At 59.2% G+C, this 15,388-nt stretch overlaps 1 protein-coding gene across 2 annotated transcripts; it reads right to left on the bottom strand.

The window, feature by feature from the left end:
- Positions 1-85: 85 nt before the first annotated feature.
- On the bottom strand, positions 86-14,608 carry TSPAN16 (tetraspanin 16). Of its 2 annotated transcripts, XM_075917160.2 has the most exons (8): positions 14,526-14,596; positions 13,121-13,225; positions 12,480-12,677; positions 9,598-9,672; positions 7,217-7,324; positions 5,889-6,041; positions 5,379-5,462; positions 87-285 (listed from the first exon to the last, which is right to left on the bottom strand). In XM_075917160.2, exons 2-8 carry the CDS (start codon positions 13,187-13,189, stop codon positions 238-240), a joined length of 735 nt encoding a protein of 244 aa, XP_075773275.2. In that variant the 5' UTR covers positions 13,190-13,225; positions 14,526-14,596; the 3' UTR covers positions 87-237. The 2 variants fall into 2 exon arrangements, with proteins under 2 accessions (XP_075773276.2, XP_075773275.2); XM_075917161.2 differs by lacking the exon at positions 9,598-9,672 and having other exon boundaries at positions 86-285; positions 14,526-14,608.
- Positions 14,609-15,388: the final 780 nt, after the last annotated feature.

The following is a 15,388-nucleotide window of genomic DNA, read 5'->3' as shown; positions in this document are numbered from 1 at the left end:
GGAAAAAATGGTGGCTCATTAGGTATGCAAATGAGGCTCGGCGATATTCCACGCTTCGCCTCATTTGCATATTACTCGCGCAAGACGCTGTGAGTGTAGACATAGCCCGGGAGTTTTGTTGCATTGGGGGGAGGGGAGTGGGGCGCACACAGCAAGAAGCCGCGAGGGCAGACATAGCCCCGGTGTTTGGGAGATGCCAACTGCCTCCGTCCTTCCGCCGTGGTTCTTCAGACGGGGTCATCCCAGTTTAATGTACAGCATTAAGGAGACGATCATGGCTGCCAGCTATGGGGGGAGAGAAGAAATACAGAAGGAGTGAATGCAGCCCTTAGGGATGACGTCCAACGTTTCCAGCCGTGGTACCGAACGACTGGCATCGGAACTCACGACTTCTTTTCCCCCTCGGTCCCCCCCGCCCTCCGGCTTCCCTTATTTATTCTTGGACCTGCACTTTTAATACTCCAGTCATCTAAAGAAATGGGTTGTACCCATGAAAGCTCATGATGCCATCTACATAACTTCTGTGCCAGGGAAGATAATGGAGCAAGTAATTAAGGAACTCATCTGCAAACACCTGGACAATAATAAGGTGATAGGTAACAGCCAGCATGAATCTGTAAAGAACAAATCATGTTAAACCAATCGGAGAGCTTTCTTTGATAGGCTAAAAAGTCTTATTGATAAGGGAGAAGCGGTGGACATGGGATACCTAGACTTTAGTAAGGCATTTGATATAGTCTCACATGATCTAATCAATAAACTAGGCAAATCCAACTTAGATGGGGCTACTACAAGGTGGGTGCATAACTAGCTGAATGACTGTTCCCAGAGAGTAGTTATTAACGGTTCACAATCCTGCTGGAAAGGTATAACCAGTGGGGTTCAGTAGGGGTCTGTTTTGGGATTGGTTCTGTTCAGTATCTTCATCAACGATTTAGATATTGGCAGAGAGAGGACGCTTAGTAAGTTTGCAGATGATACGAAGCTGGGAGGGGTTGCAACTGCATTGGAGGATAGGGTCATAATTCAAAATGATCTAGACAAACTGGAGAAATGGTCTGAGGTAAAGAGGATGAAGTTTAATAAGGGCAACTGCAAAGTGCTCCACTTAGGAAGGAACAATCCATGTCACACACACAGAATGGGAAGCTACTGTCTAGGAAGGAGTACGGCTGAAAGGGATCTAGGGGTCAGAGTGGACCACAAGCTAAATATGAGTCAACAGTGGGACACTGTTGCAAAAAAAGCAAACCTGATTCTGGGCTGCATTAACAGGAGTATTGTGAGCAAGACACGAGGAGTCATTCTCCCGCTCTGCTCTGCGCTGGTCAGGCCTCAGCTGGAGTATTGTGTCCAGTTCTGGGCACCATATTTCAAGAAAGATGTGGAGAAATTGGAGAAGGTGCGGAGAAGAGCAACAAGAATGATGAAAGGTCTAGAGAACAGGAGCTGTGTGGGAAGACTGAAAGAACTGGGCTTGGTTAGTTTGGAAAGGAGAAGACTGAAAGGGGACATGGAGGTTTAGGTTGGACATTAGGAAAAACTTCCTACCTGTCAGGGTGGTTAAACACTGGGATAAATTGCCTGGGGAGGTTGTGGAATCTCCATCTCTGGAGATATTTAAGAGCAGGTTGGACAGACACCTGTCATGGATGGTCTAGAAAGTGTTTGGTCTTGCTTTGGGGGCAGGGGACTGAACTCGATGAGCTCTCAAGGTCCCTTCCAGTCCTAGTGTTCTATGGTGTTATGATTCTATTATTATGATTTCTATTTCCAAACGGTTTAGGTACATTTGCCTCTTGGACCAGATCCTAATGCCACTTAGGGCTAAATCAAGTCTTGCCCTGTCCCTTGTGGGTTCTAGGATCAGCTACTCCAAGAAGCAGGCATTAAACCGGTCTAACAAGACTATCTCTGAGTCCCATCCGTCAGCCTGGGGCTGGCTGAAATGCCCCGTTATTCCTGGGCTGTCTGGTTTTGTGGCCTCTCTAATCTTCCTGAGCATTTCACAGCGACTATCACCGCCCTCGTCAGGCGGCTGGTAGTGCATCCTCTGGCCATGCTCTTACTACTCAAGCACAGCTGTGTCCGACTGATGCACGATTCATACTATTTGACCCTTCACGTTCTCTCACCTCCAGCGCCACTCCCCCACCCGTGCAATCTCCTCGGTCATTCTCATATGCTTTGTCTCCTGATCTGACTGTGTCCCACGGAACGTCACCCCTCCACCGCGTGGCTGTATCAACAGCCTCATTTAATCCCAGGCGCCCGGGCTCGCCTATCGTAGCCATTAGACTGATGTACAAGCGCTAGTACAATTTGTCAGTATTTAGTTCTCTGCCTTCCGGGGATGTAACTGGACGAGGCTCTTTTTCATTTGGCTGTTCCTGCCCGTACTTGTATCAAGCCCTAGTGTATCCTCTTTACTAGGGTCCATCCCCTTTCCCAGAACCTCCCCCAAGGGCCGGCTCGAGTCAAACAAAACATGCAGATCATGGAGCACTAGAACTGACAAGGCCCTCGCGAGGTCGAGTCCAGTCCCCGGCCCTCACGGCTGGACCAACACCTTCTAGACCAGGGTTTCCCACCCTATGGGTCAGGACCCAAATATGGGTCACCATTCCATTTCAAGAGGGTAGCCAGGTGTCTCCCCAGGTTCTGCCCCCCCTCCGCCCCTGGTTTTGAATTGCCTTGGGTCACTGAGTCTTCCTGAGTTGGCACAATGGGTCACCTGGGAACCTGCTCTAGACCATCCCTGACAGGCGAGTGGGGGGCTGTCTCTGTACCCCGGGGTCCCCCTCTGTGTGAGGTGTGATGCCCACATGTTGCGGTGTAGTGTCAGTCCCTTGCTGGTTGCTAGGCTTCGGCGGTGGGCTGTGGAGGACCCCCACGGGCGGGTGTCTGTAGCACGGCCAGCAAGAGGGGCCTCAGGACAGTGGCCAAATGGGTTCTACTGGTTAAGGGAAGAGAGGAGACAAGGGAAGCGTGTGCTGGGGGGAGGGGCAGTCTGGGGCTGGAATCATGGAGGAACCAGTCTGAGGAGGGGCTGGAACCCAGGGCCCAGGGACCCATCTCCAGGGGGCTGAGGCAGCCTGGCCCCGACTCCTGCAAACACGTCATGTCTGTGCTGGGCTGTGTCCTGGAGGAGCAATAAACCCCCCTGTTCTACTGATGGCGGAGCCTGTTCGTGCCACTCCGGGGGTGCAGGATCGAGGGGACCCCGACGCGCCGTCACACCCATTGCTCTTAAATATCTCCAGATGGAGACTGCAACCCTGCTAGGCAACTGAGTCCAGTGTTTGACTCCCCCATCAGGAAGTTTTTCCTAATGTCCAACCTAAACTTCCCTTGCTGCAGTTTAAGCCCCTTGCGTCTCGTCCCGTCCTCAGAGGCCAGGGAGAACAAGTTTTCTCCCTCCTTCTTGCAACACCCTTTTAAATACCTGAAAACCGCTGTCATGTCCCCTCCGTCTTCTCCTTTCCAAACTAACCAAGCCCAGTTCCTTCAGTCTTCCCACATAGCCCCTGTTCTCTAGGCCTTTCATCATTCTTGTTGCTCTTCTCTGGGCCCTCTCCAATTTCTCCACATCCTCCTTGAGATGCGGTGCCCAGAACTGGACCCAACCCTCCCGCTGAGGCCTGACCAGTGCAGAGCAGAGCGGGAGGCCGACTCCTCGTGTCTGGCTCATTTAACATCCTTGGGGGGGGGCATAGCAAAGAAACCTCCCACAGAAGCATTTCATTGCAGCAAGGGGGCAACTATGCCAAAATGAAGATGCTAATTACCTTGGAAATGAAAAGGAGCCGTGAAATGCCATGGAACTCGTTAAAACCACCATAATAGGGATGCGAGCTAGGTGTGTTCCCCAAATAGGAGGAGAAGCACTCAAGGAAGACGAGGCTGTTGCAGAGAAGTGAAGTGAATACCATCCCTGGCAAATTTTTGGCCCAAATCCCTAAATGGCCTCTGCAAGGATTGAACTCACAACCCTGAGTTTAGCAGGCTAATGCTCAAACCACTGAGCTATCCCTCCCTGCTTCACTGCAGATGATGGGAGGGATATTCCCACACCTGAGCTCATCTTTCTGGGGCCAGATCGGAGCTGTCCCAGACGGAGGTTGAGTAGAGGAGGTTTGGAACACACTGGTAAGTCGGGCAGTAAGAGGTCCCCAGGATCAGGTGGCATTCACCCTCAGATACGAAACCGCAGAACTACTAGTGGTGGGATGTTACTTGCTGCTTCAGTCAGGGGCCTGTACTAGGACCGGTGCTGTTCATCTTATCCAGGGCTGGTCTGCAAAAAGCGGGCAGGAGCGACGTGGCAAGGTTTGCGGACAATACGCCTGCGCTCAGGCTGGTTAACCAGAGATGCCTGCAAAGGGCTACCAAGGGAGCTCACAAAACGGGCAGTAAGATGGCCCAGGTGAAATTCAGCATTGAGAAATGTAAAGTAAAGCAGCCATTCCGACTCTGCGCTAGGCTCGGACCCTCGAGAGCACGAGCGTGGAACTGCTGGGGGGAGTTCTCTGAAAACATCCCCTCCATGGGATGTTGGGAATCGCTAGAGAATAAGCCAGAGAATCTCTTATTGCCGCTCTACAAATCCCACGGCTTGAATCCTGCGTGCGACGCGGTCGCCTCATCTCAGAGATCTCTTGGCATTGGAAAAAGTTAAGAAAAGGGCACAAAGATGGTGAGGGGTTTGGAACGGGTCCCATACGAAGAGAGATGACAAAGACGGGGACTTTTCAACTTAGAGAAGAGGAGGCGAAGGGGGGCTAGGCTAGAGGTCTGTAAAATCAAGCCAGGTGTGGAGAAAGTGAATAAGGAAAAGTTATCGACTTGTTTCCATAACACAAGAACTAGCGGTCACCAAATGAAATGAACAGGTAGCAGGTTTCAGACAAACCAAAGGACGTTTTTCTTCATGCAGCGCAGTCAACCTGTGGAACTCCTTGCCAGAGGATGTTGTGAGGACCAGGACTTTAACAGGGTTAAAAAAAAAGAGCTAGATAAATCCATGGAGGACAGGTCCATCGATGGCTATTAGCCAGGACGGGCAAGGATGCCACCCTGTGCTCCGGGTGTCCCTGAACCCCTGACTGCCACATGTGGGGAACCGGACACCAGGGACTGGACTGCCTGATGATTGCCCCGTTCCGTGCATTCTCTCTGGGCATCTGTCGCTGAACACAGCAGGCAGACAGGACGCTGGGCTAGATGGACCATTGGTCTGACCCCATCTGGCCGTTCTTGCGCTCGTGTATAAGCGACGGCAGGGCCCCGCTGCGTCAGGCGCTGTGTGTGTCCACGTTCGGCCTGTGCCCAGCTGGCTCGTGCCCCTTCGGGCCCGGGCTCCCGGGGGTTAAACTCACTTGCAGCACAGCGGCTCCGGTAGCAGCTGCCCCAAGCAGTATGCTCTTCTCTTTGATCAGGGACACCAGCTTGCGGAAGCAGCCCTGCGGGGTGACAGAGACACAGGTGCATGGGCCGCTTTGGGACTCAGCCCGTCCGGGAGGTTTGCTTCGGGACGCCACGGTCGCCCCTTGGCCAGCAAACGGGCTGGGCAACGTTCCCGGGGCTGAGACGCACAGCTCGCCAAGTGCTCTCCAAAAGAGATCTGACTCATTCTTCTCCCCCGCGTTACGGAGAGGGAAACTGAGGCACGGGAGTGCCACGCTGCTGGAAGAGCCAGCCCCGAGCCCTGCCCACAAGGCCCCATGGCCTTGCTGTCAGCGCACACAGGGTGCTTTCTGGTTAGGATTTAGAGCCCCAGAGAGGCAGCGACCCTGCCGGGAGATCCCCGTGGCCACAGGGATACGGCCGGCTGGGTTTCTAACAGCGCTACTGCCTCCCTCCCCGTCGTGTGCCCCGAAGGCCCTTACCTCCTGGTGGATGACCTCGTGGCCGACGTCCAGGCCGTTGCACGCCGAGCTCCTTGGGTCTTTGCAGCAGGTTTTGGGATAGGTCAGGTTGGTCCGTAGTTGAAAGACGGAGCCGGAGAAGTCGGTGTAGTTGTGAAGCCCGCAGCAGTTCAGCTAGGAGCAGACACAGCGGGGCTTCTCAAGGGCCGTGCTTGGATTCTCCCTCCCTCCCCAGCTGGGTCCAGGCAGACTCCTCGCGCCCCGTGGCTTAGGAGATGATTCCCCAGAGGGGACGTATGTGGAGCCCTTCGGTTGCCAGCCGATGCCTGTGTGGTAAATGCTGCGTGAAATTGTAAGGCCCGTGGCCGGCAGGCCAGGCTGGGGGAGCAGATCGGCCCCTCTTGTATTCGGGGATGGGGGGGTTTCCTCCTGATTGCCAAGCAGCGGACCCCACCCACAGCGAGAAGCCCCGCGGGCGGCGTGTGCTCGGAGCTGTACAGAGACACCGCTGGCCGGGGGCTGGTGACTCCTGCTCACCTGCTCCGCGTCGCCACATGGCCGAGCTGGGGAAGGCAAGCCCTAGGCCTCGCCCCTTGTGCACAAGGCCACGCCCCTTCTGCATGAGGCCCCGTCCCTTCTGCCCATGGCCCCGCCCCTTCTGCACGAGGCCTGCCCCTTCTGTCCTGCCCCTTCCCCCTGCCCCATGGAGTCAAGCCCAGCCCCCACCCCAGCGCCCCCAGGGACGGTTTGGGGAAGCCAAGACCTTCACTTGCCTACGCTACCCGCCGCCCCGGTGGCTCTGATCTCGACCCAGGGCTCTCGACAGGACCCCACAAAGCCGCCGGGTGGAGCTGAGTGACGTGTCCCTCCTGGCCATGAATTGTCGGGAACGTCTGGCCCCAAAAATCTACCCCGGCGGGCCGGGTTGGCTGGGCTCCCAGGGCACCAGAGCAGGGAGGGGCCGGCCCAGAGACTCTCGCAGTTGAGGGCGGGCGTGTAAGATGCTGACCTGGGATTTACGACCCAGCGAGGCCGCGGGCTCCTTGGGCAAACCGCTCCAAGCCATGCTGTATTTGTCCCCAACAGCGCGGCTTTATCCCCATGGCACAGATGGGAACTGATGTGCAAGGGGCCCGGAGGATGGCCCAGGCCACCCAGGGTGTGCAGGGGAGAGACGGGAATTGAACCAGGATTTTCTGTCCCCACCGCTGGCCCAGGTCCTCCCTCATCACGGCCGGGACTGTCCCTGCGTACGTGCGGGAGCTACCGGGATACAGCTCCCGAGACAGCGGGAAGAAAAGTGTTGAGGCCTCTGAACCAGGCGGCTGGAGGGGCGGAGGGTCTCCTACCTGCAGCATGAACGCGTTCCACCCGAAGGACACAATGTCGTCGTCCTTGTAGCCCGTGTATTTATTCTTCAAGGCCGTCAGCGATTTGTCCAGGACGATGCTGTGAGCCTTAACGGGGGAAATGAAACAGAGCCAGAAAATATTTTCTCTTCGGATCCCGGCTGGTGCCAAAGTGTGGCCTGAGGTTTTCAGGGACAGACCCCCAGGTGGATCGAACGCAGAGACAGCAAAGTGCCGCACCCGTCTGGTAAAAGCTGAGAGCAGCACAGCCATCTGCCAGCTGCAGACTAGCCAACTCACTTGTTCCCATAACACAAGAACTAGGGGTCACCCAATGACGTGAGTAGGCAAATACAAGGAAGTTCTTCTTCACACAGTGCACTGTCAACCTGTGGAACTCCTCGCCAGAGGATGTGGTGAAGGTCAGGACTTTAACAAGGTTCCAAAAAGAGCTAGATACATTCATGGAGGTTAGGTCCATCAGTGGCTATTAGCCAGGATGGGCAGGGATCTGTGTGTCAGAAGCTGGGAATGGGCGACCGGGATCACCTGATGGTTCCCTGTTCTGTTCGCTCCCTCTGGGGCACCTGGCATTGGCCTCCGTCGGAAGGCAGGACACTGGGCTAGAGGGACCTTAGATGTGACCCAGTCTGGCCGTGGGCCCGGATCCTGCAAAGACTTATGCACACACATAACCTGACCGCTATTGCTCCTGCAGGGGGTAGCATGAAGCCCTTATGGAAAGAAGGGGTGGGTATTTAACAGGTTGGGAAACGGATTTCCGAGGGATAGGTCAGGACGGCTCTTTCGAGGTGACACTCACTTAACTCAAAGTTATTGGTCTGGGTCCAGGAATAACTAGGGCACATTTCCTGGCCGGCTTTACGCAGGAGGTGGCACTAGATCAGGGGCAGGAAAGCTGGATCTGGCCCGTGGGTCGCCCCGCCAGCATCTTCAGGCACAGAGAAACCAGCTGCTTCAGAGCAGCCCCACTTTAAGCAGCTGGCTGCTCCCTGTGGCTTTCTGCTCCGGGCACTGGAGGGAGAGGGAGGGTTCCCGGAAACCGGGAGATGAGAGATTGTTCTGGGGGGCAGGGCAGTGCATGAAGCTTCCCCCACTCCCCAGTGCCTGGATTAGAGAGCCACAGGAGGCAGCTGGGGGCTACCGACAGGCAGGGAGCCTGCCCCAGGGTCCTGCAGGGCTGCCTGCTGGGAACCACCTAGGTAAACGCCACCTGGGTACAGCCTGTCTCTGGCACCCCAGTCCCTCCATCCCCCCAGCTCCCTGCTCAAGGCCGTCACCCAAACCCTCTGCACCCCCCACCTCCAGGTCATGACTCCCTCCCAGACCGTGCACCCTCTCCGGTACTCCTCCCCCAGCCCAGATTCCTCTTCTACACCCAACCTCCATCCCAGACCCCACACCCCCTCCTTGATCAAAACCTTGGAGTTGCCCCCCATCAAAAATAATTGCCCACCCCGCCCTAAATCGTAACATTGTTTCATCCTCAGACCCTGGGCATCTGTGCAGGGTCTGGGCCGTAGGAAAGCCAAGCCACAGGGGGAGCGGCCATATTGAAACGTGCTTTTCCGACCAATAGGAATAACACGGGAGGAATCACCCCAAAGCAAAGGGGAACCTTGATGTCAGTGGGGCCCGGGGAGTGGGGAGACCTAAGCGAGAGCCGTGAGTTGGTTTTGAGGGACAAGTGGGGGGGGGGGGGTGGAAGGCTCCTTTTTCTTTGCATTACGTGAGGCTTCATTTTTGACAAACATTGGTTAGAATTCCACCTGCTCTCGGCATCCAGCTCGGGGCGTGAATCTTGTTTGGGCCGGGGGCCGCTGACCCACAGAAAAATCAGTCGGGGGCCGCACACAAGTGAGAAGCAAAAAAGAAAAATCAAACCCCCAGTGACGTGGCCCCTGACCGAGAAGGAGAAAGACCCTCCCCCCATTCCCCGGCTCCCCTGAACCTGGGGGGGGCCCAGCTAGCAGATCGCGTGTGCTCCAGCCCCACGGTGGAACGGCGGGAGGGCTGGAGCGGCAGCCTGGGCTCCCCAATGCTGGAGGAACCAGATCCAGGCAAGCCAGGGGCTGCATCCGACCCCTGGGTCTTAGGTTATTTGGCCAACAAAAGTTCCGATTTGGGCTGGTTCTTTGGCACGGTGATTTTAAGGGGGTGGCCCTGGAGGTGGAAGGTCCCGGGTGATGCAAACCCAAGTCCAAAGGCACTCGCAGAAGGTGGGCGCTTAGCTTCCCTTGGGAATGTCTCCCTGTCTGGAAGAGGGACCCGATCCCGAGGGACTCTTGTCGGGCCGGGGCCTGAGTCCCTGCCAGGCGAAGGGGGCCGGGCGGCCGTGGAGGCAGGAGCTCGGTACTCACGAAGGAGGTGAAGGCGAAGATGACGACAGCGGCTGCGATTTCGGCAATGAAGATGACCAGCATGAGTAAGAAGTACTGTGCGGGAGGGGACATGGGAAGTGGCTGTTAGTGCTCCCCGTGTGGCCTCGCTCTCGGGCGGGGTCTGCATTGAACGCGGGCTGGAGGACGGAGCCGGGGCAGCCGCACAGCAGGCGGCGGGACAGACACGGCGCTGTCCCCTTAAAGGCGCCACCGCGCGGCCGCCTGCTGTTCCTCCGGCCCTGCGCCTGCTTGCCATCTCCCGGAGTAAACGCCGTTCAGATCAGGAGCGCTGGCGAGCGCCTGCCCCTGCAAGCGTCAGTCGGCCTCTTGCGGAACGGCCGCCCGGGCGGACCCGATGCTGGACTGTGTGGGGCTGCAGCACCAGTAGGGATGGCGCTAGCTCGGGGAGAGCTCTCCCCGCGCCCCATGTAAACCACCTCCACATGGGGAGTAGCTAAGGGCAGTGGGAGCGCGGCTCCCAGTGAGTAGCCTGCTTCACACTGGTGCTTTACCGCTCTGTAACTTGCTTCACTGGGAGGGGGAGGGGGTGTTTTCACACCCAGGAGCAGGAAGCTACAGCGCTGGGCGTGTCAATTTCACACCCTTGAGCCAGAAGCTACAGCGCTGGGCGTGTCAATTTCACACCCTTGAGCCAGAAGCTACAGCGCTGGGCGTGTCAATTTCACACCCTTGAGCCAGAAGCTACAGCGCTGGGCGTGTCAATTTCACACCCAGGAACCGACCTTACAGCGCTGGGAAGAGCCAGTGTGGGCTGTTTCTCTTGGGATGAAGGTGGTGGGGTTGCAAAGTGCTGCCCAAGAGGCACATTCACACTGCGATGGAAGGGCTGGGCCCCGGTGGCGGAGGCCTCCTGGAGGAGGGTGAATGGGGGCAGGAGGCCAGGCCGGTCCACAGGAGCCGTGGGAGCTGCCGACCATGCCCCTCACGTGGGTAGAACGCAGGGCACACGCCGTCTGAGTCCCTCAGGCTTGGGATCCACAGAAGCTGCCAAAGGGCTGGAGTGGAGGCTGGATCTTGTACTGTGCCCCGGTCCCAGCCCTAACCCGCACTAGGGATGTAAACGTGGAGTCCATTAACCAATTAGCAAAACCCTAACCCGATCCTAACCTCAACCCCGACCCTAACCCCTATCCCTGAACCCTGACCCCTATCCCTGAACCCTGACCCCTATCCCCAACCCCCATCCCTAGCCCCAACCCCGATCCTAACCCCAACCCCGACCCTAACCCCTATCCCTGAACCCTAACCCATAACCCTAACCCCTATCCCCAACCCCGACCCTAACCCCTATCCCTGAACCCTAACCCCTATCCCCAACCCCCATCCCTAGCCCCAACCCCGACCCTAACCCCTATCCCTGAACCCTGACCCCTATCCCCAACCCCCATCCCTAGCCCCAACCCCGACCCTAACCCCTATCCCTGAACCCTAACCCCTATCCCTGAACCCTAACCCCTATCCCTGAACCCTAACCCCTATCCCTGAACCCTAACCCATAACCCTAACCCCTATCCCCAACCCCCATCCCTAGCCCCAACCCCGACCCTAACCCCTATCCCTGAACCCAATCCTAACCGTGACCCTAACCCATAACCCCAACCCCTATCCCTGAACCCAATCCTAACCCTGACCCTAACCCATAACCCTAACCCCTATCCCCAACCCCCATCCCTAACCCCAACCCCGAGCCTAACCCCTATCCCTGAACCCAATCCTAACCCTGACCCTAACCCATAACCCTAACCCCTATCCCCAACCCCCATCCCTAACCCCAACCCCGATCCTAACCCCTATCCCTGAACCCAACCCTAACCCTGACCCTAACCCCTATCCCCAACCCCGACCCTAACCCCCTAGCCCTGAACCCAATCCTAACCCTAACCCTAACCCCTATCCCCAGTCTAACCCTAACTTAACCCATAACCCCAACCCCCATCCCTAACCCGACTCTGACCCTAACCCTAACCCCTATCCCCAATCCTAACCCTAACCTCTAACCCTAACGCTAAGCAAAAGCCTAACCCCTATCCCCAGTCCTAACACTAACCCTAATTCTAACCCCTAACCCTGTGTCCCGCTCCCAGCCCTAATTTCTAACCCAACCCCAGCCCCAACCCACCCAGGATGGGCTAGAGCAGCTTGTGAATTCAAGGGAGGCAGCCGCGGGTCTGTTATCGCAGGCACGAGAAGGAGGGCTGGATGTGGGGGCGGGTCTGACCCCCCGCTGTGTGAACCCCGCGGTGGGGGCGGGTCTGACCCCCCGCTGTGTGAACCCCGCGGCGGGGGCGGGTCTGACCCCCCGCTGGATGAACCCCGCGGTGGGGGCGGGTCTGACCCCCCACTGTGTGAACCCCGCGGTGGGGGCGGGTCTGACCCCCCACTGTGTGAACCCCGCGGTGGGGGCGGGACTGACCCCCCGCTGTGTGAACCCCGCGGTGGGGGCGGGACTGACCCCCCGCTGTGTGAACCCCGCGGTGGGGGCGGGTCTGACCCCCGCTGTGTGAACCCCGCGGTGGGGGCGGGTCTGACCCCCCGCTGTGTGAACCCCCGGTGGGGGTGGGTCTGACCCCCCGCTGTGTGAACCCCGCGGCGGGGGCGGGTCTGACCCCCCGCTGGGTGAACCCCGCGGCGGGGGCGGGTCTGATCCCCCGCTGGGTGAACCCCACGGCGGGGGCGGGTCTGACCCCCCGCTGGGTGAACCCCACGGCGGGGGCGGGTCTGATCCCCCGCTGGGTGAACCCCACGGCGGGTGCCCAGGGCGGCATGCCGGCCTGCCCGACCTCCCCTTAGTCCGCGGCCCCGTCCTCGCGCACCGGGACCCTGCCCGCGCCCGGACTCACCGTCAGCAGGAGCCCTTGGCTCTCCTTGGCCGCCCCCCAGCAGGCGATGAAGCCCAGCACGACGGCCAGGCTGCCCACCACGATGCAGAAGAAGCCCACGTGGACGAAGTAGACGGAGGAAGCGCCCAGCACCCTGACGAAGGACGTGCTGCCCAGCTTAATCCACAGGCCGAGCCCCACCATGGTGCAGCCGACGAACTGGGGAGGGAACAGCGGTATCGGCGCAGTGGCCCTGCTGGCTCCAGCCGTGCCGGGGAGCCGAGGTGCCGGCTCCGTGCCCTGTCCCCAGCCAGCACCTTCCCCGGTGAGGCCCTGAGCGGAGGCTGCTGAGCCCGGGCCGTGGTTCCTACCCGCGTAGGGTGAAAGGCCGCACTCCCTGAACGCCAGGGCCACTGAGGTCTACACCCACCGAGGGGCCAGCCCCTACCCTGGGCACAGGACCGTCGGGTTTTCTTTGCTGTGCCCCGGTCTGTTGCGTGACAGAACAAGTGTCGTCCCTGCTCCGTGCCTCAGTTTCCCCTCCCCTCCCCCGGTGCCCGGTTAGGCTGAGAGCTCTTCAAGGCAGGGGCCCGTGCCGCCCCGGCACCCTGGGGCCACCGCGAGGCCCCTAAAGAAACCTGCGTCTGGTGAAGCAGCCTTACAAATATAACGATGTTGAAGCAAATCATGACAGTCTTCAGAAAGGCGTAGCCACAGGCCAGGGGCGCCATGGGGAGCAGCGGGGCCCCTCGCCGGACGGCCCTGGGCTGGAGAGAGGGCAGAGGAGATTGACGCTGGGCTTGCTGCTCCCGACGGGGAGCCCTTCCCGCCCCGGCCTGACGCTAACCCCACCAGCAGCACAGCACGTTTACTTAGGCCGGGGCAGAGCCTTTTGTGGAAGAGCAAGTGTAGGCAAGGGGGTTAGTCTAGCAGGTAATGCTGGCCTGGGGCCAGGAAGATTAGCCCCTTCGTGTCACGGCATCATTCTGTGCCTCAGTTTCCCCATCTCAGAGGACCCTAATCTCGGGTGGGTTGGTCTGTGCAGCACCTGGCACAATGAAGCCCTGATCTCAGTGGGGAGGGGTGGTCTGTGCAGTGCGGCCCAACGGGGCCCTGATCTTCACAGGGCCTTGACCTCAGCCAGGGTCTGGGCAGCACCTGACACAACAGGGCCCTGATCTCAGCTGGGGTCCGGCCCGACGGGGCCCTGATCTCAGCCGGGGTCCGGCCCGACGGGGCCCTGATCTCAGCCGGGGTCTGGGGGCATCTGGACCGACGGGCCCTGATCTCGGCCGGGGTCTGGGGGTGCCCGGCCCAACGGACCCTGATCTCGGCCGGGGTCTGGGGGTGCCCGGCCCGACGGGCCCTGATCTCGGCCGGGTTCTGGGGGCGTCTGGCCCGACGGGCCCTGATCTCGGCCGGGGTCTGGGGGCGTCTGGCCCGACGGGCCCTGATCTCGGCCGGGTTCTGGGGGCGTCTGGCCCGACGGGCCCTGATCTCGGCCAGGTTCTGGGGGCGTCCGGCCCGACGGGCCCTGATCTCGGCCGGGTTCTGGGGGCGTCTGGCCCGACGGGCCCTGATCTCGGCCGGGTTCTGGGGGCGTCTGGCCCGACGGGCCCTGATCTCGGCCGGGATCTGGGTGGCGGTTGCTCTCCGAGGTTGTCTGTGAGTTTGGGGGTCAGGGTCTCTGTGACGTGAAAATCCAGCCCCCTCGGGGGAGATTCCCACAGTGGCTGATTAGCGGGGCCCCGGAAGGAGAGGGCTTGTTCCCATCGTGTCCACTGGCAGCTGTCACCCGGACACCTCGGCGGGGGAATTTGTCCCGGGTAGAGGGCGGGCGGGGGGCCCGATGCTCACGCTTCCGTCTCCCTTCCCTGCATCAGGGGCTTCACCCCACCCATGACCCAGGCTGGGGCCTGCAGCCCTGGCGTGTGGGGTGTCTCGGGCAAGCCTGGAGCTAAGGGAGTGGGCAGGAGAGAGGCCTGGAGCGTGAATTTATCCACGAGGCCTTGTGCTGGCTCCGGCTCCCCCAAGCGTCCTGGCTCCGGGAACGACCCCGGGGCTCACTTGGCTCCGTGCCCTACAGGCCCTGGCTCCGGCTGGCCCTGCGCCCGCGGGGATTCCAACCGTCGCCCGGTGGCTGTTGGAAGGGGGGGGGAGCAGGCTCCATTGTGAGGCAGCATCGGGGGCCCGCGCCTGGGAGGGTTCTGGGGCCATGGGATGGCTCTAGGGTCGTGTCTATAGGGCCCACAGGCTCCCATTGCTGTAGGGCCAAAGGGCGGGCAGAGCTGGCTCTTTCCACGAGGGGGTGACACGGGTTCTCTTCCTGGCTGTGCCACTGATTCCCTGTGTGACCTTGGAAAAGTCACTCCCTCCTCCCCTGGCTCTGTGCCTCAGTTTCTCCCCTGCAAAATGGGGAGTGTTCTCCTTCCTTCGATTCTCTGGGAGCAGGGACTGTTTGTACAGGAGGCCTCTGGGGGCGGCCGTAATGCAAATAACAGACACACACAAACCCCCCCTTCCCTTCAGACGTGAATCGTCCACTTGAATTCTAGATTCACTCTGTGAGAAGCCCAGAGGAGAGTCAGAGCCGGGGCTGTGTGTCATACCAGGGGTGAATTTCACCCCAAAATGAGCAAAGGGAAAACTTCATTTTTGCCTCCCAAGCCCAGCTCCGATCTTGTCTTGGCTGAATCCCACCACGTTCAACCAGCCGCTCGCCAGGCTCACGGCGCCCGCAGAGAAAGGTCACGGCTATTGAATGCAGACGAATACAAGCCAGGGGCAGAAAACAGCCGTTGTTGGAGCGCAGAAAAGCAATGACACTGCTGATCTTTTCGAAACACCTACGGGGCGCGGGGGGGGGGGGGACATAAACCAGCGTGTTAGGAATCAAGTTCCTGATGTACCACGCCAGCAACAGCCTCGTT

Source organism: Pelodiscus sinensis, chromosome 31, assembly GCF_052426305.1.
Source record: "Pelodiscus sinensis isolate ZL-2025 chromosome 31, ASM5242630v1, whole genome shotgun sequence".
Taxonomy (NCBI): Eukaryota; Metazoa; Chordata; order Testudines; family Trionychidae; genus Pelodiscus; species Pelodiscus sinensis.
Note: the sequence above shows the minus strand (reverse complement) of the source record. Positions and strands in the feature narration are given on the sequence as shown.